This window comes from Oncorhynchus clarkii, chromosome 4, assembly GCF_045791955.1.
Source record: "Oncorhynchus clarkii lewisi isolate Uvic-CL-2024 chromosome 4, UVic_Ocla_1.0, whole genome shotgun sequence".
NCBI lineage: Eukaryota > Metazoa > Chordata > Actinopteri > Salmoniformes > Salmonidae > Oncorhynchus > Oncorhynchus clarkii.
The window spans coordinates 53,171,311-53,198,737 of NC_092150.1; the positions used below are offsets into that span (position 1 = coordinate 53,171,311).

At 44.1% G+C, this 27,427-nt stretch overlaps 1 protein-coding gene across 4 annotated transcripts in view; it reads left to right on the forward strand.

Moving 5' to 3' along the window:
• Positions 1-27,117, forward strand: part of LOC139406940 (MAP/microtubule affinity-regulating kinase 3-like) — a 141,852-nt gene extending 114,735 nt beyond the window's left edge. Inside the window, exons 14-17 of one of the 4 annotated variants that reach the window (XR_011634043.1) lie at positions 1,796-1,902; positions 8,547-8,792; positions 18,838-18,910; positions 21,456-21,500. Coding sequence is in view for 3 of the 4 variants with exons in the window: in XM_071150117.1 (XP_071006218.1) it covers positions 1,796-1,902; positions 8,547-8,792; positions 21,456-21,500; positions 25,169-25,544 (774 nt within the window). In the remaining variant the exon portion in view is untranslated. Of the gene's footprint in view, positions 1-1,795; positions 1,903-8,546; positions 8,793-18,837; positions 19,339-21,455; positions 21,501-25,168 lie in introns of those variants that run through there. The other 3 variants (XM_071150117.1, XM_071150118.1, XM_071150119.1) reach the window with 3 other exon arrangements.
• Positions 27,118-27,427: the final 310 nt, after the last annotated feature.

The following is a 27,427-nucleotide window of genomic DNA, read 5'->3' on the forward strand; positions in this document are numbered from 1 at the left end:
TCCACCTGTGATAAATTCAATTGATTGGACATGATTTGGAAAGGCACACACCTCTCTATATAAGGTCCCACAGTTGACAGTGCATTTCAGAGCAAAAACCAAGTCATGAGGTCGAATGAATTGTCCGTAGAGCTCCGAGACAGGATTGTTTCAAGGCACAGATCTGGGGAAGGGTACCGAAACATTTCTACAGCATTGAAGGTCCCCAAGAACACAGTGGCCTCCATCATTCTTAAATGGAAGAAGTTTGGAACCACCAAGACTCTTCCTAGAGCTGTCCGCCCGGCCAAACTTAGCAATCGGGGGAGAAGGGCCTTGGTCAGGGAGATGACCACGAACCCGATGGTCACTCTGACAGAACTCCAGAGTTCCTTTGTGGAGATGGGAGAACCTTCCAGAAGGACAACCATCTCTGCAGCACTTTACCAATCAGGCCTTCATGGTAGAGTGGCCAGACGGAAGCCACTCCTCAGTAAAAGGCACGACAGCCCACTTGGAGTTCGCCAAAAGGATCCTAAAGAACTCTCAGACCAAGAGAAACAAGATTCTCTGGTTTGATGAAACCAATATTTAACTTTTTGGCCTGAATGCCTAGCGTCACATTTGAAAGAAACCTGGTACCATCTCTACGGTGAAGCATGGTGGTGGCAGCATCATGCTGTGGGGATGTTTTTCAGCGGCAGGGACTGGGAGATTAGTCAGGATCAAAGGAAAGATGAACGGAGCAAAGTACAGCGAGATCCTTGATGAATCCTGCTCCAGAGCGCTCAGGACCTCTGGGGCTAGGTTCACCTTCCAACAGGACAACGACCCTAAGCACACAGCCAAGACAACGCAGGAGTGGCTTCGTGACAAGTCTCTAAATGTCCTTGACTGGCCCAGCCAGAGCCCGGACATGAACCCGATCGAACATCTCTGGAGAGACCTGAAAATAGCTGTGCATCAATGCTTCCCATCCATCCCGACAGAGCTTGAGAGGATCTGCAGAGAAGAATGGGATAAACTCCCCAAATACAGGTGTGCCAAAGTTGTAGCGTCCTACCCGAGAAGACTCAAGGCTGTAATTGCTGCCAAAGGTGCTTCAACAAAGTACTGAGTAAAGGGTCTGATTACTTACGTAAATGTGATATTTACATTTTTATTTGCAAACATTTCTAAACTTGTTTTTTTCTTCGTCATTATGGGGTAATTTGTGTAGATTGATGATCAATAAACATGTTTTATATCAATGTTGGAATCAGGCTGTAATGTAACAAAATGTGAGAAAAGTGAAGGGGTCTGAATACTTCCAAGTGCACTGTATAGTGTATATACACACAGGTTCACACACCAACCACAATTACGCAGACATTAACACACGGACATTCTCGCTCACAGGGTGATATCAATGTTGGAAAAAGAGAGAGACAATGTTTACAGCATTTGTACTGCTCCTCATTAGTACAGTATCTTCTCTTGTTTTCCTTTGATTGCCAATTTTCCACTCCATAATTCTTCTACTGCGATGAGCTAGTGTGTTGAGGTCTGCATGACTTTCTTTCTTCTGTTTGTTCTTTCATTATTTCTGTATCTCTTTCTCTGTCTGTCACCATCTGTCTCAGCTTCCTTCCTCCCCCTCTATCAATGCAATTGAAGAAACTTTATTGGCACGAAAAGTGAAAGAACTGACAAAAAGCACAAGAGTGTAAATGGATTGTGTTTAAAAAAATACATTAAAAAAATCCTCTCTTTCTTTCACTCTCTCACCTTTATCCTCTTTCTCTCTTTTCATAACCCTCTCGCTCTCTCCCTCCAGGCTAACTCAATGTCAGGGGGCATGACGAGGAGAAACACGTATGTGTGTAGTGACAGGAATGCCTCGGACCGCCACTCCACTGTCATCCAGAATGGAAAAGAGAACAGGTGAGAGGGGCCAAAGCTCTGTCCTGTTGTCCCTCCTGGCCCCCTAAATACAGGCACACAGGCCCAGATACATGCATACACACACGTTTAAAAAAAAACGTTCTAGTCATTTAGCAGACACTCTTATCCAGACAGACTTACAGGAGCAATTAAGCGCTTTGCTCAAAGACATATTGAGAGATTCTTCACCTAGTCGGCTCGGGGATTATAAAATGGCACTGGAGGGGATCGCTGCTGTTTTATTGGCTCTTAACCAACTGTGCTATTTGTTCGTTTTTTCGTGTTATTTGTAACTTATTTTGTACATAATATTTATGCCACTGTCTGTTATGCCCGAAAAGAGCTTCTGGGTACCAGAACAGCGATTACTCACCTCGAAATGGATGAAGAATTTTTCTTTAATGAGTCGGACGAGAGGGATTTTCCAAGACACCCGAACAGGCCCTCATCCCCATCATTCGCAGGAGAAAGAGACAGAGATTTTGCAGAAGGAGATCAGGGTGCCTTGTGAGGAACAGGCGACGAGTGGCTAATCTGCCTTTGCCATCGGTACTAATGGCCAACGTACAATCGCTCGATAATAAAATGGACGAACTAAAAGCACATATATCCTACCACTATGACATTAAAAACTGTAATATCTTACGTTTCACCGAGTTGTGGCTGAACGACGGCATGAATAACATACAGCTGTCGGGTTATACAATGTACCGGCAGGATAGAACCTCTGATAAGACAAGGGGTGGGAGTCTATGTATATTTGTAAACAGCTGGTGCACGATATCTAAGGAAGTCTCGATATTTTGCTCACCTGAGGTAGAGTATGTCATGATAAGCTGTAGAACACATGATCTACCTAGAGAGTTTCCATCTGTATTTTTCATAGCTGTCTATTTACCACCACAAACCGATGCTGGCACTTAGACCGCTCTCAATTTATTTTTATTTTTTATTTATTTTACCTTTATTTAACCAGGTAAGCTAGTTGAGAACAAGTTCTCATTTGCAACTGCGACCTGGCCAAGATAAAGCATAGCAGTTCGACACGTACAACAACACAGAGTTACACATGGAATGAACAAAACATACAGTCAATAATACAGTAGAAAAAAAGAAAACAAAGTCTATATACAGTGAGTGCAAATAAGGTCAAATAAGGGAGTTAAGGCAATAAATAGGCCATGGTGGCGAAGTAATTACAATATGGCAATTAAATACTGGAATGGCAGATATGCAAAAGATGGATGTACAAGTAGAGATACTGTGGTGCAAAAAAAGCTTTTAGGGTGACCAGTGAGAGATACCTGCTGGAGCGTGTGCTGCTATGGTGACCAGCGAGCTGAGATAGGGCAGGGCTTTACCAAGCAGAGACTCTTAGATAACCTGTAGCCAGTGGGTTTGGCAACGAGTATGAAGCGAGGGCCAGCCAACGAGAGCGTACAGGTCGCAGTGGTGGGTAGTATATGGGGCTTTGGTGACAAAACGGATGGCACTGTGATATACTACATCCAGTTTGCTGAGTAGAGTGTTGGAGGCTATTTTATAGACGACATCGCCGAAGTCAAGGATCGGTAGGATGGTCAGTTTTACGAGGGTATGTTTGGCAGCATGAGTGAAGGATGCTTTGTTGTGAAATAGGAAGCCGATTCTAGATTTAACTTTGGATTGGAGATGCTTAATGTGAGTCTGGAAGGAGAGTTTACAGTCTAGCCAGACACCTAGGTATTTGTAGTTATCCACGTATTCTAAGTCAGAACCGTCCAGAGTAGTGATGCTGGACAGATGGGCGGGCAGGTGCGGGCAATGATCAGTTGAATAGCATGCATTTAGTTTTATTTGCGTTTATGAGCAGTTGGAGGCCACGGAAGGAGAGTTGTATGGCATTGAAGCTCGTCTGGAGGAAGAAAGAAGGGCCAGAAGTATACAAAATGGTGTCGTCTGCGTAGAGGTGGATTAGAGAATCACCAGCAGCAAGAGCGACATCATTGATATATACAGAGAAGAGAGTCCGCCTGATAATTGAACCCTATGGCAACCCCATAGAGACTGCCAGAGGTCCGGACAACAAATAATCATAAATTCCGTCGTAAGCAAACAGGAAAACGCTCATCCAGAGGCGGCACTCCTTGTGGCCGGGGACTTTAATGCAGGGAAACTTAGTAAATCCGTTTTTACCTCATTTCTAACAGCATGTCAATTGTGCAACCACAGGGAAAAAAACTTTAGACCACCTGAACTCCACACACAGAGACGCGTACAAAGCTCTCCCTCGCCCCCATTTGGCAAATCTGACCATAATTATATCCTCCTGATTCCTGCTTACAAGCACAAATTAAAGCAGGAAGCACCAGTGGTCACCAAAAAAGTGGTCAGATGAAGCAGATGCTAAGCTACAGGACTGTTTTGCTATCACAGACTGGAATATGTTCTGGGACTCTTCCGATGGCATTGAGGAGTACACCACATCAGTCACTGGCTTCCTCAATAAGTGCATCGATGACGTCATCCACACAGTGACTGTACATGTATGTACTGTACATGTATGTACAGTTTCAGTGGCTGTACATACATGCCTGGATTACAGGCAACATCCGCATTGAGCTAAAAGGTAGAGCTGCCGCTTTCAAGGAGCGGGACTCTAACCCTGAAGCTTATAAGAAATCCCGCTATTCCCACCGACGAACCATCAAATAGGCACAGCGTCAATACAGGACTAAGATCGAAACGTACTACACCGGCTCTGACGCTCGTCGGATGTAGCAGGGCTTGCAAACTATTACAGACTACGTAGAGAAGCACAGCCGAGAGCTGCCCAGTAAGACGAGCAAAATTAGTTCTCACTTTGAGGCAAGTAACACTGAAAAATGCAATGAGAGCATCAGCTGTTCCGGACGATTGTGTGAACACGCTCTCCGCAGCCAATGTGAGTAAGACCTTTAAACAGGTCAACATTCACAAGGCTGCAGGGCCAGACGGATTACCAGGACGTGTACTCTGAGCATGTGCTGACCAACTGGCAAGTGTCTTCACTGACATTTTCAATCTTTCCCTGTCTGAGTCTGTAATACCAACATGTTTTAAGCAGACCACCGTAGTCCCTGTGCCCAAGAACACTAAAGTAACCTGCCTAAATGACTACCGACCCGTAGCACTCACGTCTGCAGCCATGAAGCACTTTGAAAGGCTGGTCATGGCTCACATCAACACCATTATCCCAGAAACCCTAGACCCACTCCAATTTGCATACCGCTCCAACAGATCCACAGATGATGCAATCTCAATTGCACTCCACACTGCCCTTTCCCACCTAGACAAAAGGAACACCTATGTGAGAATGCTATTCATACAGCTTACCACAGTGCCCACATAGCTCATCAATAAGCTAAGGACCCTGGGACTAAACACCTCCCTCTGCAACTGGATCCTGGACTTCCTGACGGGCTGCCCCCAGGTGGTAAGGGTAGGTAACAACACATCCGCCACGCTGATCCTCAACACTGGGGCCCCTCAGGGGTGCGTGCTCAGTCCCCTCCTATACTCCCTGTTCACTCATGACGGCATGGCCATGCACAACTCCAACACCACCATTAAGTTTTCCGGTGACACAACAGTGTTAGGCGTGATCACCGACAACAACTAGACAGCCTGTAGGGAGGAGGTCAGAGACCTGGCCATGTGGTGCCAGGACAACAACCGCCCCCTCAACGTGATCAAGACAAAGGAGATGATTGTGGACTACAGGAAAAGGAGGACCGAGCACGCCCCCATTCTCATTGACGGGACTGTAGTGGAGCAGGTTGAGAGCTTCAAGTTCCTTGGTGTCCACATCAGCAACAAACTAACATGGTCCAAGCACAGCAAGACAGTCGTGAAGAGGGCGCGACAAAACTTATTCCCCCTCAGGAGACTTAAAATATTTGACATGGGTCCTCAGATCTTCAAAAGGTTTTACAGATGCACCATCGAGAGCATCCTGACTGGTTGCATCACTGCCTGGTATAGCAACTGCTCGGCTTCCGACCGCAAGGCACTACAGATGATAGTGCGTATGGCCCAGTACATCACTGGGGCCAAGCTTCCTGCTATCCAGGAGAGTAGAGGAGTGCCCTAAAAATTGTCACAAAATTGACTCCAGCCACCCTAGTCATAGACTGTTCTCTCTGCTACCGCATGGCAAGCGGTACCGGAGCGCATAGTCTAGGTCCAAGAGGCTTCTAAACAGCTTTTACCCCCAAGCCATAAGACGCCTGAACATCTAATCAAATGGCCACCCAGACTATTTGCATTCCCCCTCCCCCTCTGTTACGCGGCTGCTACTCACTGTTTATTATCTATGCATAGTCACTTTAATAACTCTACCTATTACCTCAATTACTTGGACTAACCTGTGCCCCGCACATTGACTCTGTACCGGTACCCCCTGTTGCCTTGCTATTGTTATTTTACTGCTGCTCTTTAATTATGTTACTTTTACTGGCCCAACGCTCTTAGCTGCTAGGCTACTCACACGCACGCTCTCTTACGCATTTACTCTCTCACACACTCCCACGAATGCACGCACTCTCTCACACACACACACCCACAAACGCATGCACGCTCGCACTCTCTCACACACACACTCTCACAAACGCACTCTCAAACACACACTTGTTGTCTTTGTCTCATGAATAAAGACACTCATTTTCACACACATCTCTTTCCACACTAGTGGAAGAAACATTATGCCCGCGGCAGCTCCGTACACCACCCTATTCCAAATTCATGCTGGCCTTGAATATGGTGTCCTAGTTAAACGCTGTGTCTGAAGGGGGGTTGTTGTTTCAATAGAGGTGCCGGAAGGCCCTATTCATCATTATCACACGCACGAACATCGTGTTTTCTCTGTAACACTAGGGGGGGGGGGGGACAGCCATGCCAAAAACCCATTGGTTAGGAACAACAGAAGGATACATTGGGGCCTGTAAATGTCAAGCTCAAGAAAAACCAAAAGTGTATATTACCCAAGACTGCTACTTTGAAAGGACTGTCTTATCCTGTATTTTTAAGTAGTCCATATGTGGCGTTGGATAAAACACTTTTGGCCTGCTTGATGAAGTGTTCTGATTTACAACTATACGAGCCTGGTCAAGTTTAAAATGGACTATTCCAAGAGAATCTTGAGGACAAAAGTGCTTGGAAGGTATGTTTGAACTTCTCCTCATGGTTCCAAGAGGGTTTAACACTTAGACGTAAGCTTGTCCTCTATTGGTTTCTGACCGTCATTTGACCTGCCGTCGGTTAGCAGGGTCACAGCCTTTCATCTCTCTTGTTCATTAGGCACCAAATGGAAGAAATTGAGTAAAACAGGGATGAACTTACCTGGGTTTGTCTACTAAGAAACGCACATTTTGTTTTCCCGAGATTCCTTGTGTTACCATAGCAATTAATGTTGAGTGCTCAGATTTATCAACAAGATTACTTTTTGAATGAGTCATTCATGTCGCGAATTAGGTATTCACGACATTCACAAATAAAATGAGTGCAATGCAACATTGCTATACACTGATCCAATTCCCCTCAATTATAAATAAAACCGATATGTATCGGACTGAGGGCGACACACTCCTATCCATTCGACAATCCACACCCTTTTACCAGTGCAACCCAATAGACACGAAGTCACCACTGCAGAATAAGCTCCCATAAACTTCTGCTTGTCTAACTACCTATATTACACTGCTGTTACAGTACATTAATTCAGTAGAGCCTTTTCTGTCCGTTACCTCTGACTTATGACGTGTGACTCTTTTTTATGCCCTCAATGCTTTATTTAAATCCACGTTTTCTGCTCTGGCCCTGTGGCCCTCGCCCCACTTCACCTCCTGTCCTCTTGGGGGCAGCATGAGTGAAATGTCGGCAGCCTGCACCACTAGCCTCTCTGCCTACTCCAAGGCCCTCACCTCCTCCTCGGCCTCAGTCCACCTGCGCCACCAGAAGGCCCTGTCGGCTTCGGGCCACACATGCCGCCAAACGCTGCCACCTACCGACGGCGTTGACTTCAGGCCTAAGTAAGAGGCTTCCCACCCCAACTCCCAGGGGTTTGACTAGGGGGTCCCATTTGATCTGTCTGCTTTTCTCGCTAACCTCGTCCCCCCCCCCCCCCCCCGCTCTGTCCACACTTTCTAACTCTCTCTAACGCCGTCTGACCTCCCACCGAATAGTTTCTGACCAATCGTACCCTTTCCCTCCCGAACATTCATCCCACACTTTTGCTCACTTCTCATTCCGTTAGCTTCACCCCCAAAACACCACCTCCAATGGCTGAGGACCTCTTTTAAAAGGTCCATTTGTGTGTTTAACACGAAGAAGGATTGCCTCCTGCTCTGGTCTCTTTCCTCTAACATACCCAAGTGTATTTGGTCCGAAGTAGTGCCAGCCAAATCTCACCTGATAAACAAACCATCCCTAATGTAGCAAAGATAAGCAACCTCTTTTTCATTGGCTCGAATGTCCTGAAGGTTCTGTTTTAGTTTCCCTTTAACTCTTTAGTCAACTAAACAATAAAACCAAGTGTTAACATGATGTGGTTGATAAAGTCATAACTAACCAAACATCTGCTGTGATGGTACCCCCTGTTATCAACATGAGCCCGGTTTCCTCCCCAGCACAACAGCGACTTCCAGTCAACGGAACCCCGGCAGCGCCACGCCCCCCGACCGGGTTCACTTCCCCCGTGGCACGGCCAGCCGCAGCACCTTCCACGGCGGCCAGCTGCGGGAGCGCCGCACTGCCACCTACAACGGCCCGCCTGCTTCGCCCACGCTCTCGCATGACGCCACACCCCTCTCGCAGTCCCGCAGCCGCGGCTCCTCCAACCTCTTCACCAAGCTCACCTCCAAGCTCACACGCAGGTAAGCCAAAGCCACCAATGGTATCCCCGAAACAATTCAAACGTCCCACTGTACGCAGTGTTCGGCACCGGGGGTTTGAGGAATGTATCCATAATCCAGTAATTCACCCGCGGGATGATTTTTAAACGTTTTATTTAGAGGATGGTCGGCAGCCCCGGAATATAATTACAAATCATTTGTAGACTGCAAATTGACCGAGAAGCCCAAACAGATCATATTTGACTAAAACATGATCATTTCAAAGCTTGCTAATACGATCACTTGTCTCTCTATTATGGGTGGGAATACTTGGAACAGCTTTCCAAAGTTAAAATCACTTGGGGCAGATTTCCTGTTTTTTTTATTCATTTAATTTCAACGATGATTAACATTTAATTTCACATTTTTTCTTTGAAAACTCGACGGGCCAAATTCACCATGCTGTATTTTTTATTAGGTCCATGGGAATTGAACTGCAAACGGTATTGGTATGTGCACTACGTCATCACGCACAGTGATGGAAACACATCTCTGGTGGGAAAAGACTTTTGGTCCGCTAAAATGGGACGGGACTTTGTATAAAAGTGCTATAATTTCTAAAGGTTCACCCGATATGGATGAAAATACCCTCAAATTAAAGCTGACAGTCTGCACTTGAACCCCAGTCACAAAGTGCTGGAGTACAAAGCCAAAACAACAGAAAATACGTCACTGTCCAATATTTTTGGAACTCACTGTAGTTTGACTCACTGAGTGAAATGAAAGTTGTTTTTCTCTTACCTCAGAAAAAAACCTTTACAGTGCCTTAGTCTTAGTGCAGCTACATCATTCCCTCAAAGGTCTGCCATGTGTACACTTGGATTTAGTGTAACTGAGTAGTAGACCTGCCCTGCTTTTAACACTAAATGTCAGTATGTATATCTCTCACTTCTCTTTGTAGTCCATGTTGGCTTCCCCCCTGACAAAATCTAGCAATGCGGCTTTTCATTTGTTTGTGTACCAGAATTAGAATGAATAGTGGCAGCGTTTCAATTTTTGTGGGTAATATTCATTATTCTGCCCAGACATATATGGTCATAGACTGAAATTCTTTTGAAAAGTAAGACGAATAGTCTCCCCTCAGAATAAATCTGGTTCTACATTTTAACCCAAATTATATTTTGATGTCACGATGCTCTGTCATGTACAGAATGTCTTCATTACTTTTTGGGGCCTTTTTGCGTTCGATGACTAAAGAGCAAAGACCCTCAAGTTCAATCAGAAAAGTAACATAACATGAAAGTATTATTTAATATATTAGTTACACTTTTTTCACAACTTTATCCTTTCATAGCTGCTATTCAGGTATTTCCTGGACCCGATTTGAACACCTAAGCTCTAGAATTATACTCTATACTAGGGAATCTGCAATGATTCATTATCCAAGCTGTCTGAAATATGCCAGTAACAGATGCTAGCAGCCAGGCTAGCAGCCAGGCTCAGACAGAGATGTCTCACAGAAATGTTGACACCTAAAATCTACTGATTTTATTATGCTGCTCCAAAAAAAGAAACGTCAAACATGATTTTTTTTCTTCTTTTTTTTAAACTAAAGATTTGTTTGTACAAAATTTGACTGGTTGTTACATTTTTTTTAATACAAATATTTAATTCAGGTTTATCAAAAGGTAGGAAGACCCCGCCAATTGGCCCAGTGTGCAATTAATCAGAAACACTTGACTAATCGGTCAACTGTGTAATTCATTTTTTAACCCTGTGTGGACAAAGAGCTTGAATTAAATGCCTGAAACTGACTGACCTCTTGGCTCCTCAAGCCCTAATCGGTGTGCAATTTAGCATGTCTAAGACCTATATGCTTTCTTATCGGTCTTTGAGTTCAGACTAAACTAATCAACCATGCATGGTCCTCTACAGAGCAGGTCTGTGCACAATCACTAATGTAAATGCTGACCAATTTCTTCTATGAAACACAGTATGTTTTTATTTAGTCGTGTGCTCGTTTCATATGTGTATATGATTGCAGAACTTCTGCAGCATACAATGCATTTATGACTGTACATCAAATGCATACAAGTTGGTAAAAGGTTGGTGGGAGCCATTTGCTAGTTTGGCAGCATCTAGCGTGATGTTATTCAGGCAAGAACCCTTCCTTTTGGTAACAAGGCTTTTATTAATTGTATGAAGTTGGTACCACACTCCGTGGATCAGTGACGTCAGGGGTGGCCCAAGAGTCTGTTCTATACCCTATGGAAATACATTTTTACAAAAAAAAACATATTTTTTTGTTTGCAATTGAGGTATAGTACATTTGAGGTATATACACTTCCTGTCAAAAGTTTAGGAACACCTACTCATTCAAGGGTTTTTCATTATTTTTACTATTTTCTACATTGTAGAAAAGTAATGAAGACCGCAAACTATGAAATAACACATATGGAATCATCATTTGAGATTCTTCAAAGTAGCTACCCTTTTCCTTGATGACAACTTTGCACACTCTTGGCATTCTCTCAACCAGCTTAATGTGGTAGTCACCTGGAATGCATTTCAATTAACAGGTGTGCCTTCTTAAAAGTTAATCTGTGGAATTAATTTTCTTCCTAATGCATTTGAGCCAATCAGTTGTGTTGTGACAAGGTGGGGGTTACTACATGATTCCCTGTGTGCTATTTCCTTGTGTGTTATGTCTTCACTTTTGGTCTGCAATGGTAAAAATAAAGAAAAACCCTTGAATGAGTAGGTGTTCTAAAACTTTTGACCGGTATATACACACATGTACACACGTGTGTGTATATACATATATGTATGTATGTGTGTATGTATGTATGTGTGTATGTGTGTGTATTATATATATATATATATTTGTACGTGTGTGTGTGTGTGTGTGTGTGTGTATGTATTATTTATATATATATATATACACAGACATGCATACAGTGGGGCAAAAAAGTATTTAGTCAGCCACCAATTTTGCAAGTTCTCCCACTTAAAAGATGAGAGAGGCCTGTAATTTTCATCATAGGTACACCTCAACTATGACAGACAAAATGAGAAAAAAAAAACAGAAAATCACATTGTAGGATTTTTTATGAATTTATTTGCAAATTATGGTGGAAAATAAGTATTTGGTCAATAACAAAAGTTTATCTCAATACTTTGTTATATACCCTTTGACCTCTGTCATTGTCAACAAACGTTTTCTGTAAGTCTTCACAAGGCTTTCACACACTGTTGCTGGTATTTTGGCCCATTCCTCCATGCAGATCTCCTCTAGAGCAGTGATGTTTTGGGGCTGTTGCTGGGCAACATGGACTTTCAACTCCCTCCAAAGATTTTCTATGGGGTTGAGATCTGGAGACTGGCTAGGCCACTCCAGGACCTTGAAATGCTTCTTACAAAGCCACTCCTTCATTGCCCGGGCGGTGTGTTTGGGATCATTGTCATGCTGAAAGAACCAGCCACGTTTCATCTTCAATGCCCTTGCTGAAGGAGATTTTCACTCAAAATCTCAGGATACATGGCCCCATTCATTCTTTCTTTTAAACGGATCAGTCGTCCTCAAATCAAATCTAATGTATTTATATAGCCCTTCGTACATCAGCTGATATCTCAAAGTGCTGTACAGAAACCCAGCCTAAAACCCCAAACAGCAAGCAATGCAGGTGTAGAAGCACGGTGGCTTGGAAAAACTCCCTAGAAAGGCCAAAATCTAGGAAGAAACCTAGAGAGGAACCAGGCTATGTGGGGTGGCCAGTCCTCTTCTGGCTGTGCTGGGTGGAGATTATAACAGAACATGGCCAAGATGTTCAAATGTTCATAAATGACCAGCAAGGCCCAATAATAATAAGGCAGAACAGTTGAAACTGGAGCAGCAGCACGGCCAGGGGGACTGGGGACAGCAAGGAGTCATCATGTCAGGTAGTCCTGAGGCATGGTCCTAGGGCTCAGGTCCTCCGAGAGAGAGAAAGAAAGAGAGAATTAGAGAGAGCACACTTAAATTCACACAGGACACTGAATAGGACAGGAGAAGTACTCCAGATATAACAAACTGACCCTAGCCCCCCGACACATAAACTACTGCAGCATAAATACTGGAGGCTGAGACAGGAGGGGTCAGGAGACACTGTGGCCCCATCCGAGGACACCCCCGGACAGGGCCAAACAGGAAGGATATAACCCCACCCACTTTGCCAAAGCACAGCCCCCACAACACTAGAGGGATATCTTCAACCACCAACTTACCATCCTGAGACAAGGCCGAGTATAGCCCACAAAGATCTCCGCCACGGCACAACTCAACCCACTCAAGTGACGCACCCCCCCCCCCAGGGACGGTATGAAAGAGCCCCAGTAAGCCAGTGACTCAGCCCCTGTAATAGGGTTAGAGGCAGAGAATCCCAGTGGAAAGAGGGGAACCGGCCAGGCAGAGACAGCAAGGGCGGTTCGTTGCTCCAGTGCCTTTCCGTTCACCTTCCCACTCCTGGGCCAGACTACACTCAATCATATGACCCACTGAAGAGATGAGTCTTCAGTAAAGACTTAAAGGTTGAGACCGAGTTTGCGTCTCTTACATGGGTAGGCAGACCATTCCATAAAAATGGAGCTCTATAGGAGAAAGCCCTGCCTCCAGCTGTTTGCTTAGAAATTCTAGGGACAATTAGGAGGCCTGCGTCTTGTGATCGTAGCGTACGTGTAGGTATGTACGGCAGGACCAAATCAGAGAGATAGGTAGGAGCAAGCCCATGTAATGCTTTGTAGGTTAGCAGTAAAACCTTGAAATCGGCCCTTGCCTTGACAGGAAGCCAGTGTAGGGAGGCTAGCACTGGAGTAATATGATAAAATTTTTAGTTCTAGTCAGGATTCTAGCAGCCGTATTTATCACTAACTGAAGTTTATTTAGTGCTTTATCCCGGTAGCCGGAAAGTAGAGCATTGCAGTAGTCTAACCTAGAAGTGACAAAAGCATGGATTAATTTTTCTGCATCATTTTTGGACAGAAAGTTTCTGATTTTTGCAATGTTACGTAGATGGAAAAAAGCTGTCCTTGAAATGGCCTTGATATGTTCTTCAAAAGAGAGATCAGGGTCCAGAGTAACGCCAAGGTCCTTCACAGTTTTATTTGAGACGACTGTACAACCATTAAGATTAATTGTCAGATTCAACAGAAGATCTCTTTGTTTCTTGGGACCTAGAACAAGCATCTCTGTTTTGTCCGAGTTTAAAAGTAGAAAGTTTGCAGCCATCCACTTCCTTATGTCTGAAACACATGCTTCTAGCGAGGGCTATTTTGGGGCTTCACCATGTTTCATTGAAATGTCCAGCTGTGTGTCATCTGCATAGCAGTGAAAGTTAACATTATGTTTTCGAATGACATCCCCAAGAGGTAAAATATATAGTGAAAACAATAGTGGTCCTAAAACGGAACCTTGAGGAACACTGAAATGTACAGTTGATTTGTCAGAGGACAAACCATCCACAGAGACAAACTGATATCTTTCCGACAGATAAGATCTAAACCAGGCCAGAACTTGTCTGTGTAGACAAATTTGGGTTTCCGATCTCTCCAAAAGAATGTGGTGATTGATGGTATCAAAAGCAGCACTAAGGTCTAGGAGCACGAGGACAGATGCAGAGCCTCGGTCTGATGCCATTAAAAGGTAATTTACCACCTTCACAAGTGCAGTCTCGGTGCTATGATGGGGTCTAAAACCAGACTGAAGCATTTCATATACATTGTTTGTCTTCAGGAAGGCAGTGAGTTGCTGCTCAACAGTCTTTTCTAAAAATTTTGAGAGGAATGGAAGATTCGATATAGGCGATAGTTTTTTATATTTTCTGGGTCAAGGTTTGGCTTTTTCAAGAGAGGCTTTATTACTGCCACTTTTAGTGAGTTTGGTACACATCCGGTGGATAGTTTATTATGTTCAACATAGGAGGGCCAAGCACAGGAAGCAGCTCTTTCAGTAGTTTAGTTGGAATAGGGTCCAGTATGCAGCTTGAAGGTTTAGAGGCCATGATTATTTTCATCATTGTGTCAAGAGATATAGTACTAAAACACTTGAGCGTCTCTCTTGATCCTAGGTCCTGGCAGAGTTGTGCAGACTCAGGACAACTGAGCTTTGAAGGAATACTCAGATTTAAAGAGGAGTCCGTAATTTGCTTTCTAATAATCATGATCTTTTCCTCAAAGAAGTTCATGAATTTAGCACTGCTGAAGTGAAAGCCATCCTCTCTTGGGGAATGCTGCTTTTTAGTTAGCTTTGCGATAGTATCAAAAAGGAATTTCGGATTGTTCTTATTTTCCTTAATTAAGTTAGAAAAATAGGATGATCGAGCAGCAGTAAGGGCTCTTCGGTACGGCACGGTACTGTCTTTCCAAGCTAGTCGGAAGACTTCCAGTTTGGTGTGGCGCCATTTCCGTTCCAATTTTCTGGAAGCTTGCTTCAGAGCTCGGGTATTTTCTGTGTACCAGGGAGCTAGTTTCTTATGATAAATGTTTTTAGTTTTTAGGGGTGCAACTGCATCTAGGGTGTTGCGCAAGGTTAAATTGAGTTCCTCAGTTAGGTGGTTAACTGATTTTTGTCCTCTGGCGTCCTTGGGTAGACAGAGGGAATCTGGAAGGACATCAAGGAATCTTTGTGTTGTCTGTGAATTTATAGCACAACTTTGATGTTCCTTGGTTGGGGTCTGAGCAGATTATTTGTTGCAATTGCAAACGTAATAAAATGGTGGTCCGATAGTCCAGGATTATGAGGAAAAACATTAAGATCCACAACATTTATTCCATGGGACAAAACTAGGTCCAGAGTATGACTGTGACAGTGAGTGGGTCCAGAGACATGTTGGACAAAACCCACTGAGTCGATGATGGCTCCGAAAGCCTTTTGGAGTGGGTCTGTGGACTTTTCCATGTGAATATTAAAGTCACCAAAGATTAGAATATTATATGCTATGACTACAAGGTCCGATAGGAATTCAGGGAACTCAATGAGGAAGGCTGTATATGGCCCAGGAGGCCTGTAAACAGTAGCTATAAAAAGTGATTGAGTAGGCTGCATAGATTTCATGACTAGAAGCTCAAAAGACGAAAACGTCATTTTTTGCTATCGTAAATGTTAGCAACACCTATGCCTTTGCGGGATGCATGGGGGATATGGTCACTAGTGTAGCCAGGAGGTGAGGCCTCATTTAACACAGTAAATTCATCAGGCTTAAGCCATGTTTCAGTCAGGCCAATCACATCAAGATTATGATCAGTGATTAGTTAATTGACTATAATTGCCTTTGAAGTAAGGGATCTAACATTAAGTAGCCCTATTTTGAGATGTGAGGTATCATGATCTCTTTCAATAATGACAGGAATGGAGGAGGTCTTTATCCTAGTGAGATTGCTAAGGCGAACACCGCCATGTTTAGTTTTGCCCAACCTAGGTCGAGGCACAGACACGGTCTCAATGGGGATAGCTGAGCTGACTACACTGACTGTGCTAGTGGCAGACTCCACTATGCTGGCAGGCTGGCTAACAGCCTGCTGCCTGGCCTGCACCCTATTTCATTGTGGAGCTAGAGGAGTTAGAGCCCTGTCTATGTTGGTAGATAAGATGAGAGCACCCCTCCAGCTAGGATGGAGTCCGTCACTACTCAGCAGGTCAGGCTTGGTCTTGTTTGTGGGTGAGTCCCAGAAAGAGGGCCAATTATCTACAAATTCTATCTTTTGGGAGGGGTAGTAAACAGTTTTCAACCAGCGATTGAGTTGTGAGACTCTGCTGTAGAGCTCATCACTCCCCCTAACTGGGAGGGGGCCAGAGACTGAGGCTGATTTACACGCTGAAGCTATGTTGCGCTTGGTGATCTCTGACTGTTTCATCCTAACATCGTTGGTGCCGACGTGGATAACAATATCTCTATACTCTCTACACTCGCCAGTTTTAGCTTTAGCCAGCACCATCTTCAGATTAGCCTTAACGTCGGTAGCCCTGCCCCCTGGTAAACAGTGTATGATCGCTGGATGATTCGATTTAAGTCTAATACTGCGAGTAATGGAGTTGCCAATGACTAGAGTTTTCAATTTGTCAGAGCTAATGGTGGGAAGCTTCGGTGTCTCAGACCCCGTAACGAGAGGAGTAGAGACAAGAGAAGGCTCGGCCTCTGACTCCGACTCGCTGCTTAATGGGGAAAACCGGTTGAAAGTTTCTGTCGGTTGAATGAGCGACACCGGTTGAGCATTCCTACAGCATTTCCTTCCAGAAACCGTGAGAAAGTTGTCCGGCTGCGGGGACCGTGCGAGGGGATTTATACTAACGTTACTATCTGTACTTACTGGTGGCACAGACGCTGTTTCATCCTTTCCTACACTGAAATTACCCTTACCTAACGATTGCGTCTGAAGCTGGTCTTGTAGCACAGCTATCCTCGCCGTAAGGCGATCGTTCTCCTGTATATTATGAGTACAGCGACTGCAATTAGAAGGCATCATGTTAATGTTACTACTTAGCTTCGGCTGTTGGAGGTCCTGACGAACCATGTCCAGATAAAGCGTCCGAAGTGAAAAAGTTGAGGGAAAAAAACAAAAATATAAACGGTAATTAAAAAGTAAAAACCATAAAGTTGTCAGGTAGCAAAATAGGTTGGCAACAAAACGCACAGCAACACGTAAACAAGTCTGCAAGTTGTGACCGGAAATGGCGTACCAGTCCTGGTCCCTTTGCAGAAAAACAGCCATAATTTGCAAATAAATTCATAAAAATCCTACAATGTGATTTTCTGGATTTTTTTCCCTCATTTTGTCTGTCATAGTTGAAGTGTACCTATGATGAAAATTACAGGCCTCTCTCATCTTTTTAAGTGGGAGAACTTGCACAATTGGTGGCTGACTAAATACTTTTTTGCCCCACTGTATGTGTGTGTGTGTATGTACTATATATATATATATATATATATATATATATATTTATATATAGTTGAAGTCGGAAGTTATCATACACCTTAGCAGAATCGATTTAAACTCAGTTTTTCACAATTCCTGACATTTAATCCTAATTAAAATTCCCTGTTTTAGGTCCGTTAGGATCACCTCTTTATTTTAAGAACGTGAAATGTCAGAATAATAGTAGAGACAATGATTTATTTCAGCTTTTATTTCTTTCATCACATTCCCAGTGGGTCAGAAATTTACATACACTCAATTAGTATTTGGTAGCATTGCCTTTAAATTGTTTAACATGAGTCAAACGTTTCGGGTAGCCTTCCACAAGCTTCCCACAATAAGTTGAGCGAATTTTGGCCCATTCCTCCTGACAGAGCTGGTGTAACTGAGTTAGATTTGTAGGCCTCCTGTGGTATGACTGCTGCGTGGTCCAATGGTGTTTATACTTGCGTACTATTGTTTGTACAGATGAACGTGGTATCTTCAGGCGTTTGGAAATTAGAAATGAACCAGACTTGTGGAGGTCTACCATTTTTTTCGGAGGTCTTGGCTGTTTTCTTTTGATTTTCCCATGATGTCAAGCACAGAGGCACTGAGTTTGAAGGTAGGCCTTGAAGTACATCCACAGGTACACCTCCAATTGACTCAAATTATGTCAATTAGCCTATCAGAAGCTTCTAAAGCCATGACATCATTTTCTGGAATTTTCCAAGATGTTTAAAGGCACAGTCAACTTAGTGTATGTTAACTTCTGACCCACTGGAATTGTGATACAGTGAATTATAAGTCAAATTATCTGTCTGTAAACAATTGTTGGAAAAATTACTTGTGTCATGCACAAAGTAGATGTTCTAACCGACTTTACAAAACTATAGTTTGTTAACAAGAAATGTTTGGAGTGATTGAAAAATTAGTTTTAATGACTCCAACCTAAGTGTATGTAAACTTTCAACTTCAACTATATATATACACACACACACACACACACACACACACACACACACACACACTGAAGACAACCAACATTCTTTAAATAGAATAATTTCAGGGGCTAGGCTGTACTTTTTTCTCTCACGCAATGGACACCATCTTTAATTTCAGAGAGCTCTGCTTAATTTTTCTTCTTGGCTGTGTAATTTAGGGTACTGGGCTCTTAAAGTGGCTGCCGATCGAGATGATGATTGAGAAGTGGTTCGTTGCAGGACGGCGTTCAGGTACCGAATCCCCCAGACTATAGATAAATCACCTCCCCATCGTCCTCTCTCTCCTCGCGTTGGTGTCCCTGGAAGCCATTCTGGCCCAGCAATGGAACTTATCCTTGATTTGAGCCCTTACCCACCTGGCTAAGGAACTTGTCCCTCAATTTCTCCTTGACTCAGTCCCAGACAGACGCACAGAGTAGTATGACTTAGAATCTGTTCCAAATAGCCCTTAAGTCCTTCTTGCCAGAGTTTTTTTTCTTGATGACTGTCGATTACCTGCACAATGCATCTCAAAAGTGCAGGCCTTTGGTTTAGCTGTGAAGCGTAGCATTGTGGACTTGAATTATAGCTGTATTTTGAAGCTCTTCAGTTCAGTACCATCTAGCTCTATTAATAGGGTTCTGTGGTGTAGTACCACAATCGTTGCTCCACCAGTTCTCGTGTCCTGCCTCTTTTCAGGGGAACTCCATCCAGCCCAGAGATAGTGTTCCTTCTGTCTGAGCATCGAACAATCCCTTTCTCGCTTTGTTTTTTCAATCTCACAGCCAACCAGGTCCAGCACTCTCCAGCCGCATGACAATTAGATGTGTCTGTGTACATCTGTGTGAGAGGGTTTGGCGTGAATGTGTGTGTGTCTACATGTACAGTGCATTCAAAGTATTCAGACCTCTTTTACCACATTTTGTTACGTTACAGCCTTATTCTAAAATGGATTCCTCATCAATCTACACACAATACCCCATAATGATAAAGCGATTTAATTTACATAAGTATTCAGAGCCTTTGCTATGAGACTCGAAATTTATCTCAGGTGCATCCTGTTTCCATTGATCATCCTTGAGATGTTTCTACGACTTGAATGGAGTCCGCCTGTGGTAAATTCAATTGATTGGTCATGATTAGGAAAGGCACACACCTGTCTATATAAGGTCCCACAGTTGACAGTGCATGTCAGAGCTAAAACCAAGCCATGAAGTCAAAGGAATGGTTGTAGAGCTCCGAGACAGGATTGTGTCTCAGCACAGATCAGGGGAAGGGTACCAAAACATTTCTGTAGCATTGAAGGTCCCCAAGAACACAGTGGCTTCCATTATTCTTAAATAGAAAAAGTTAGGAACCACCAAGACATTTACTAGAGCTGGCCGCCTAGCCAAACTGAGCAATCAGGGGAGAAGGGCCTTAGTCAGGAAGGTGACCAAGAACCCGATGTTCACTCTGACACAGCTCCAGAGTTCCTCTGTGGAGATGGGAGAACCTTGCAGAAGGACAACCATCTCTGCAGCACTCCCCCAATCAGGCCTTTATGGTACAGTGGCCAGACGGAAGCCACTCCTCAGTAAAAGGCACATGATAGCTTGCTTGGAGTTTGCCAAAAGACGTCTAAAGGACTCTGACCAGATGAAACCAAGATTGAAGTCTTTGGCCTGAATGCCAGGTATTACGTCTGGAAGAAACCGTGCACCATCCTTACGGCGAAGCATGGTGGTGGCAGCATTATGCTGTGGGGATGTTTTTCAGTGGCAGGGTCTGAGAGACTAATCAGGATCGAGGGAAAGATGAACGGAGCAAAGTACAGAGATGACGCAGAAGTGGCTTCGGGACAAGTCTCTGAATATCCTTGATTGGCCCAGCCAGAGCTCGGACTTGAACACGATCGAACATCTCGAGAGACCTGGAAATAGCTGTTCAGCGACGCTCCCCATCCAGCCTGACAGATCTTGAGAGGATCTGCAGAGAAGAATGGGAGAAACTCCCCAAGCTTGTAGCTTCATACCCAAGAAGATTTGCGGTTGTAATCGCTGCCAAAGGTGCTTCAACAAAGTACTGAGTAAAGGGTCTGAATACTTATGTAAATGTGATATTTCATTTTTTAAGGGGGGGAGGAACATTTTTGGGGGATTTGTCACTATGGGGTATTGTGTGTAGAATTGTGAGGAGAAACAACTATTTAATACATTTTAGAGTAAGGCTTTAACATAACAAAATGTGGAAATAGTCAAGCGGTCTGAATGCTTTCCGAATGTACTGTATCTGCACTTGAGTGTGTGAATATGCCTTAAAGTATTTCTGTGAACACACACACAGCTGCCTGCACGCCTCAACCAAACACCTCCACAAAACAGTCTCTCTTCACACCTTTGTTCTTCCTTCCCATTGCCAAAGAGAATGTATAGAGGTCATCAAACTGGATGGAGCTGCAATGGCAATATGGAGGACAGGAAGTTCAGCACTGACACACAGCCTTTTGTTTCATCACAACTCACAGGACTTCTCTGCTGTTTGCACGTCCCATACTGGTGGTGTGAAATGTCCGACTACCAGACGTGCCATTAGGCATGGGTCCTTAATGGACTAGATACAGTTTAACACTGCCTTCCTGTCAATACTGTCTTTCCCCTTCTTTTTTCCCTCTCTCTCTCATTTCCTAAAATTAGTCGTTCCCCCTTCGGTATCAGTTTTTTTGATCCGCTCTCTTTTTAACTGGACTGTAAGATCAGATTTTCCCTCTCCTGTGTCTTTCTTCCTCTCTGTGTTATCTCACGCCTCCATATCTCAGAGGCCCAGCAGAGTTTGAGAGAAACGGGAGGTTGGAGGGTTCAAGGTGAGACGGAATACTTCAAATCATCAGTGTTTTCTTCCACCTCCATCTCTTATCCCCTCCAACCCAATGTACAGTCAACCCAGCCATCTGCTCTGCCATCCTGGGTCTCCACTCCAGGCGTGCCTGGGGTTTTGGGTTCTCTCTTGAGTAGGGCCCTATTAAATCTGCATTGTGGAAAACGTAGACGGAATCATGGAATCTAGACATTAAAATGGAATTGAACAATATTCAAAAATGTATTGAACTTAGTAGGACATAAAGTAAATGTGTATTGAAAATGAATTTGTCAAGTTAATCATAAGACATGAATAAATCGAATAAGTGATTCACAGTTTTTGGGGGGAAACGGCACAGGAATGCCCATCTGTGTATGTGGTGCGTGTGTATGTCTAGTCTACAGTCTTGGCCAAAAGTTTTGAGAATGACACAAATATAATTTTCACAAAGTCTGCTGCTTCAGTGTCTTTAGATATTTTTGTCAGATGTTACTATGGAATACTGAAGTATAATGACAAGCATTTCATAAGTGTCAAAGGCTTTTATTGACAATTACATGAAGTTGATGCAAAGAATCAATATTTGCAGTGTTGACCCCTCTTTTTCAAGACCTCTGCAATCCGCCCTGGCATGCTGTCAATTAACTTCTGGGCCACATCCTGACTGATTGCAGCTCATTCTTGCATAATAAATGCTTGGAGTTTGTCAGAATTTGTGGGTTTTTGTTTATCTACCCGCCTCTTGAGGATTGAGCACAAGTTCTCAATGGGATTAAGGTCTGGGGAGTTTCCTGGCCATGGACCCAAAATATCAATGTTTTGTTCCCCGAGCCACTTAGTTATCACTTTTGCCTTATGGCAAGGTGCTCCATCATGCTGGAAAAGGCATTGTTCGTCACCAAACTGTTCCTGGATGGTTGGGAGAAGTTGCTCTCGGAGGATGTGTTGGTACCATTCTTTATTCATGGCTGTGTTCTTAGGCAAAATTGTGAGTGAGCCCATTCCCCTGGTTGAGAAGCAACCCCACACATGAATGGTCTCAGGATGCTTTACTGTTGGCATGACACAGGACTGATGGTAGAGCTTATCTTGTCTTCTCCGGACAAGCTTTTTTCCGGATGAACCAAACAAAGGGGATTCATCAGAGAAAATGACTTTGCCCCAGTCCTCAGCAGTCCAATCCCTGTACCTTTTGCAGAATATCAGTCTGTCCCTGATGTTTTTCCTGGAGAGAAGTGGATCTTTGCTGCCCTTCTTGACACCAGGCCATCCTCCAAAGGTCTTCGCCTCACTGTGCGTGCAGATGCACTCACATCTGCCTGCTGCCATTCCTGAGCAAGCTCTGTACTGGTGGTGCCCCGATCCCGCAGCTGAATCAACTTTAGGAGATGGTCCTGGCTTTTGCTGGACTTTCTTGGGTGCCCTGAAGCCTTCTTCACAACAATTGAACCACCCGAAGTTCTTGATGATCTGATAAATGGTTGATTTAGGTGCAATATCCTTGCCTCTGAAGCCCTTTTTGTGCAAACCATGGTTGACAGAGGAAGAACAATGATTCCAAGCCCCACCCTCCTTTTGAAGCTTCCAGTCTGTTATTCTAACTCAATCAGCATGACAGAGTGATCTCCAGCCTTGTCCTCGTCAACACTCACACCTGTGTTAATGAGATAACCACTGACATGATGTCAGCTGGTCCTTTTGTGGCAGGGCTGAAATGCAGTGGAAATGTTTTTGTGGGATTCAGATCATTTGCATGGCAAAGAGGGACTTTGCAATTCATTGCAATTCATTTGATCACTCTGGAGTATATGCAAATTGCCATCATACAAACTGAGGCAGCAGACTTTGTGAAAATGTGTATTTGTGTCATTCTCAAAACTTTTGGCCACGACTGTATGCTATGTAGCGGTTAGTGACAAACGGAAACCTCGAAAAACAAAACAGAGAAAACAGAATTTGGGAAAACAATGGAATCAGGCAAAAAAAATAAAAAAATTATAGGGCCCTACTGGACCTAGTTCACGCTGATCTATTTTGCACAGTGCTGAACATGTACACTGGTTCTCTGTATGGAAGAGATACTGCTGTCTCCAATAGGACCATTATAAGAGTGGCTAGGAGTCCAACAGAGGACAGCCCTGTATGGAAGAGATACTGCTGTCTCCATTAGGACCATTATAAGAGTGGCTAGGAGTCTAACAGAGGACAGCCCTGTATGGAAGAGATACTGCTGTCTCCAATAGGACCATTATAAGAGTGGCTAGGAGTCCAACAGAGGACAGCCCTGTATGGAAGAGATACTGCTGTCTCCAATAGGACCATTATAAGAGTGGCTAGGAGTCCAACAGAGGACAGCCCTGTATGGAAGAGATAATGCTGTCTCCAATAGGACCATTATAAGAGTGGCTAGGAGTCTAACAGAGGACAGCCCTGTATGGAAGAGATAATGCTGTCTCCAATAGGACCATTATAGGAGTGGCTAGGAGTCCAACAGAGGACAGCCCTGTATGGAAGAGATACTGCTGTCTCCAATAGGACCATTATAAGAGTGGCTAGGAGTCCAACAGAGGACAGCCCTGTATGGAAGAGATACTGCTGTCTCCAATAGGACCATTATAAGAGTGGCTAGGAGTCCAACAGAGGACAGCCCTGACTCTCCCTCAATTTTGATTTCCTGTTTTTTACTGACATCTAATGGTGAAACTCATTCATGCGAACCGACTTTAATTTGAGTCAATGGCATTACCTTGCCCATGTAGAACAACGGTTCTGTTTGAACATAATGCTCTGTTTCATGTGTTGGAATTATTTTGATTAGTGACAAATTATTTTCTGCTTTGCCTGCATGCAGAAGTGAGGTCTGCATTTTCTTGTGCATGTCACTAGATGTATTGTGAAATTACATTGTTGCCTTTGTGTCCCCCACTGCATGACTGCCTGTTGAAAGTACACAAGAGTGCCCCTGCATGGACGTGTGGTGTAAATGCACCAATGACGTTCAAATGAATCTGTCACCAGTGTCTGCTTGTATACACTGAGTGTACAAAACATGTCAGACTGACCAGTTGAAAGCTATGATCCCTTATTAAATCGACATTGATGAATGGGAAGAAGCCTTGAGACAATTGAGACATGGATTGTGTATGTGTGCCATTGACAGTGAATGGGCAAGACAACAGATTTAAGTCCCTTTGAATGACGTATGGTACTAGGTGCCAGGCGCACCGGTCTGAAACGCTATGTTTTTCCACACTGAATGGTCCACCACCAAAAGAACATCCAGCCAACTTGACACCTCTGTGGAAAGCATTGAAGTCAACATGGGCCAGCATCCCTGTTGAATGCTTTCGACACCTTGTAGACTCCATGCCCTGATTAATTGAGGAGGTTCTGAGGGCAAAGGGGGTAGGGTGCAACTCAATATTAGGAAGGTGTTCTTAATGTTTTGTACACTCAGTGTCAATATGGTGTTGTAGCCTGTAAGATATTCAAGAGCAGGCTAAATGAAATGTGTGAACAGGTGATCCACTACACACATTTGATCATTTCGCATATTTAGGCACATTGGCATTCAAAACTCACTTAGGCAGATGCATAGATTCTCACACACACACACACACACACACACCCTCCATCTCCACCCCTCTAATTAACTCCTCTCCTCCCCGGCAGTCGCAACATGTCCGGTGATCAGGAGGACCAGCAGCAGCCTCAGCCCCCCCACGGCCAACACCCCAAGGACACCAAGCCGCGCTCCCTCCGCTTCACCTGGAGCATGAAGACCACGTCGTCCATGGAGCCCCACGACATGATGCGCGAGATCCGCAAGGTGCTGGACGCCAACAACTGCGACTATGAGCAGCGCGAGCGCTTCCTGCTGCTGTGCGTGCACGGTGACGGCCACGCCGAGAGCCTGGTTCAGTGGGAGATGGAAGTGTGCAAGCTTCCGCGACTCTCACTCAACGGTGTGCGCTTCAAGCGGATCTCGGGCACATCCATCGCCTTTAAGAACATTGCGTCCAAAATTGCCAACGAGCTCAAGTTGTAGGGCCTCCTAAAGATATGAGGGTGGGGGAGTGTTGAGCGAGCAGGTAAAATATGGCGCTTTGAAATAGACTAAAGCAGGGATATTCAACTCTGACCCTGTGAGGTCCGGAGCCTGCTGGTTTTCTGTTCTACCTGATGATAAATAAATCCACCCACCTGGTGTCCCAGGTCTAAATCAGTCTCTGATTAGAGGGGAACAATGAAAACATGGGGTGGGACTGGCTTTGAGGTCCAGAGTTGTATTTGATGGGACCAAAGTAGGTTGCGTAACGTGGGGAAAGAAAGCGCTTCAAAATGGTCTCTGAACGAGCTGTACAGCCGTTAAAAAAAACTGAAGTAGCAAATTCACAACGGCTTTCCTCCAAGACAAAGTAGGTATTGAAAACTGCTTTTTTGCAATAATTTCCTGCGTCTTTGGAGCATTATTATCGTTGATGATGTGAAAGGTGGTCCTGAGCTGTTGGGGACGTTGGTCTGACATTGACATTTGGTTGTCTTGTTTTTTTGCTGAATGCATTATTGCCATTGTGGCTCTGGAACAGGGCTCTCCAACCCTGCTCCCGGAGAGCTTATCACCCTGTAGGTTTTTGCTACAACCCTAATAATTGGCTGGGTGATAAGCTACATCACGTTAGTTACAACTGTGGTTGGATTGAAAACCTACTGGAAGGTAGCTCTCCAGGAACAGGGTTGGAGAGCCCATGTCTGGAAGATGCCTCCCCATTAGGAGTTTAAACTCTCATACAAGGGAGGGAGTGGAGGAAGAACATTAAAAATGGACCCCTTCCCCCTCTTATAGAGTACCCAGAATTCCTCTTGCCAAGAGAATATGGCTGCCAGATATGAGTGGTTGGATAGCCTAGCTAATTGCACAAGTAGTTATCGTATTACTGTCAAATACTGTTGATTTTGGCAGTCGTTTGCACCCTCTACCCTTACTTAGCCAGCTTCTACACACTTGCACACTTTCATTCTATGATTTGAACCGGTTGTTCATTAGTGTTTATCCATGTGATAACAGCATAAATGCAATGTATGGACCCAGCTAAGCCTCTGCTGTACGGGGTCACCCACCCCAGAAACGGGGCCTGGAGGATGACGCACTTCGGCTGACCCACGCTTTAAAATGGGGGATTGTTGCAAAGTATCATGGGACTGGGTCACTCGCTACAAAAAAGAGACTTCAGGGAAGATTTTCCTTCCTGGCATATCTGAATTATATATATTTTTCCTTTGTTAACATAATTGTTTCAACGGTTCTCTTCTCGGATATTACTGAAATGCCCCCTTCTATCTGGTCCTACCCACCTGGGCCAGTTCAGATGCGGTCGGCCATTCCTGGAACAGATCGAAGATCAACTATGGCCATATTCAGTATTCACTTCCACCCTCCTAAAAATGCTGGCACTGTTTATTTTTGGGGGGGAGAATGTAAATAATATAGTTTTGCAACAGCTGCATATTGATATACTTCCTTGTTTTTTTATTGAGCCTGGAGCTGTGGAATTAGTGTTAACTCATTCATCACCGAGTAAGTTTAACACGTGTCTCTATTAAAATACCTTCAGTGACTAGCCTCTGTGTCTGACTGAATCCATGGCAACTTCAAGGGTTGTGGGTTCGATTCCCGCATGGGACACCTAACGAATGTGTTGACTTCAGAAGTCACTTTAGAAATAAAGCGACCATATTCTCTATTGCAAAGGTTATTTTGTCAATGAAACAAACCTGTATCAATAAAGGTTTAGATGAAAATGCAATATTAAGTGATTATAGTTTTGAAAAAAGGATGCGGGTAATGTGAGATCTTTTATTTTTCCATGTTATCTATTGCAGTAATGAAGGTTGAAGGAAGTGCCTTCATTGTTACATTACTCAGCCATC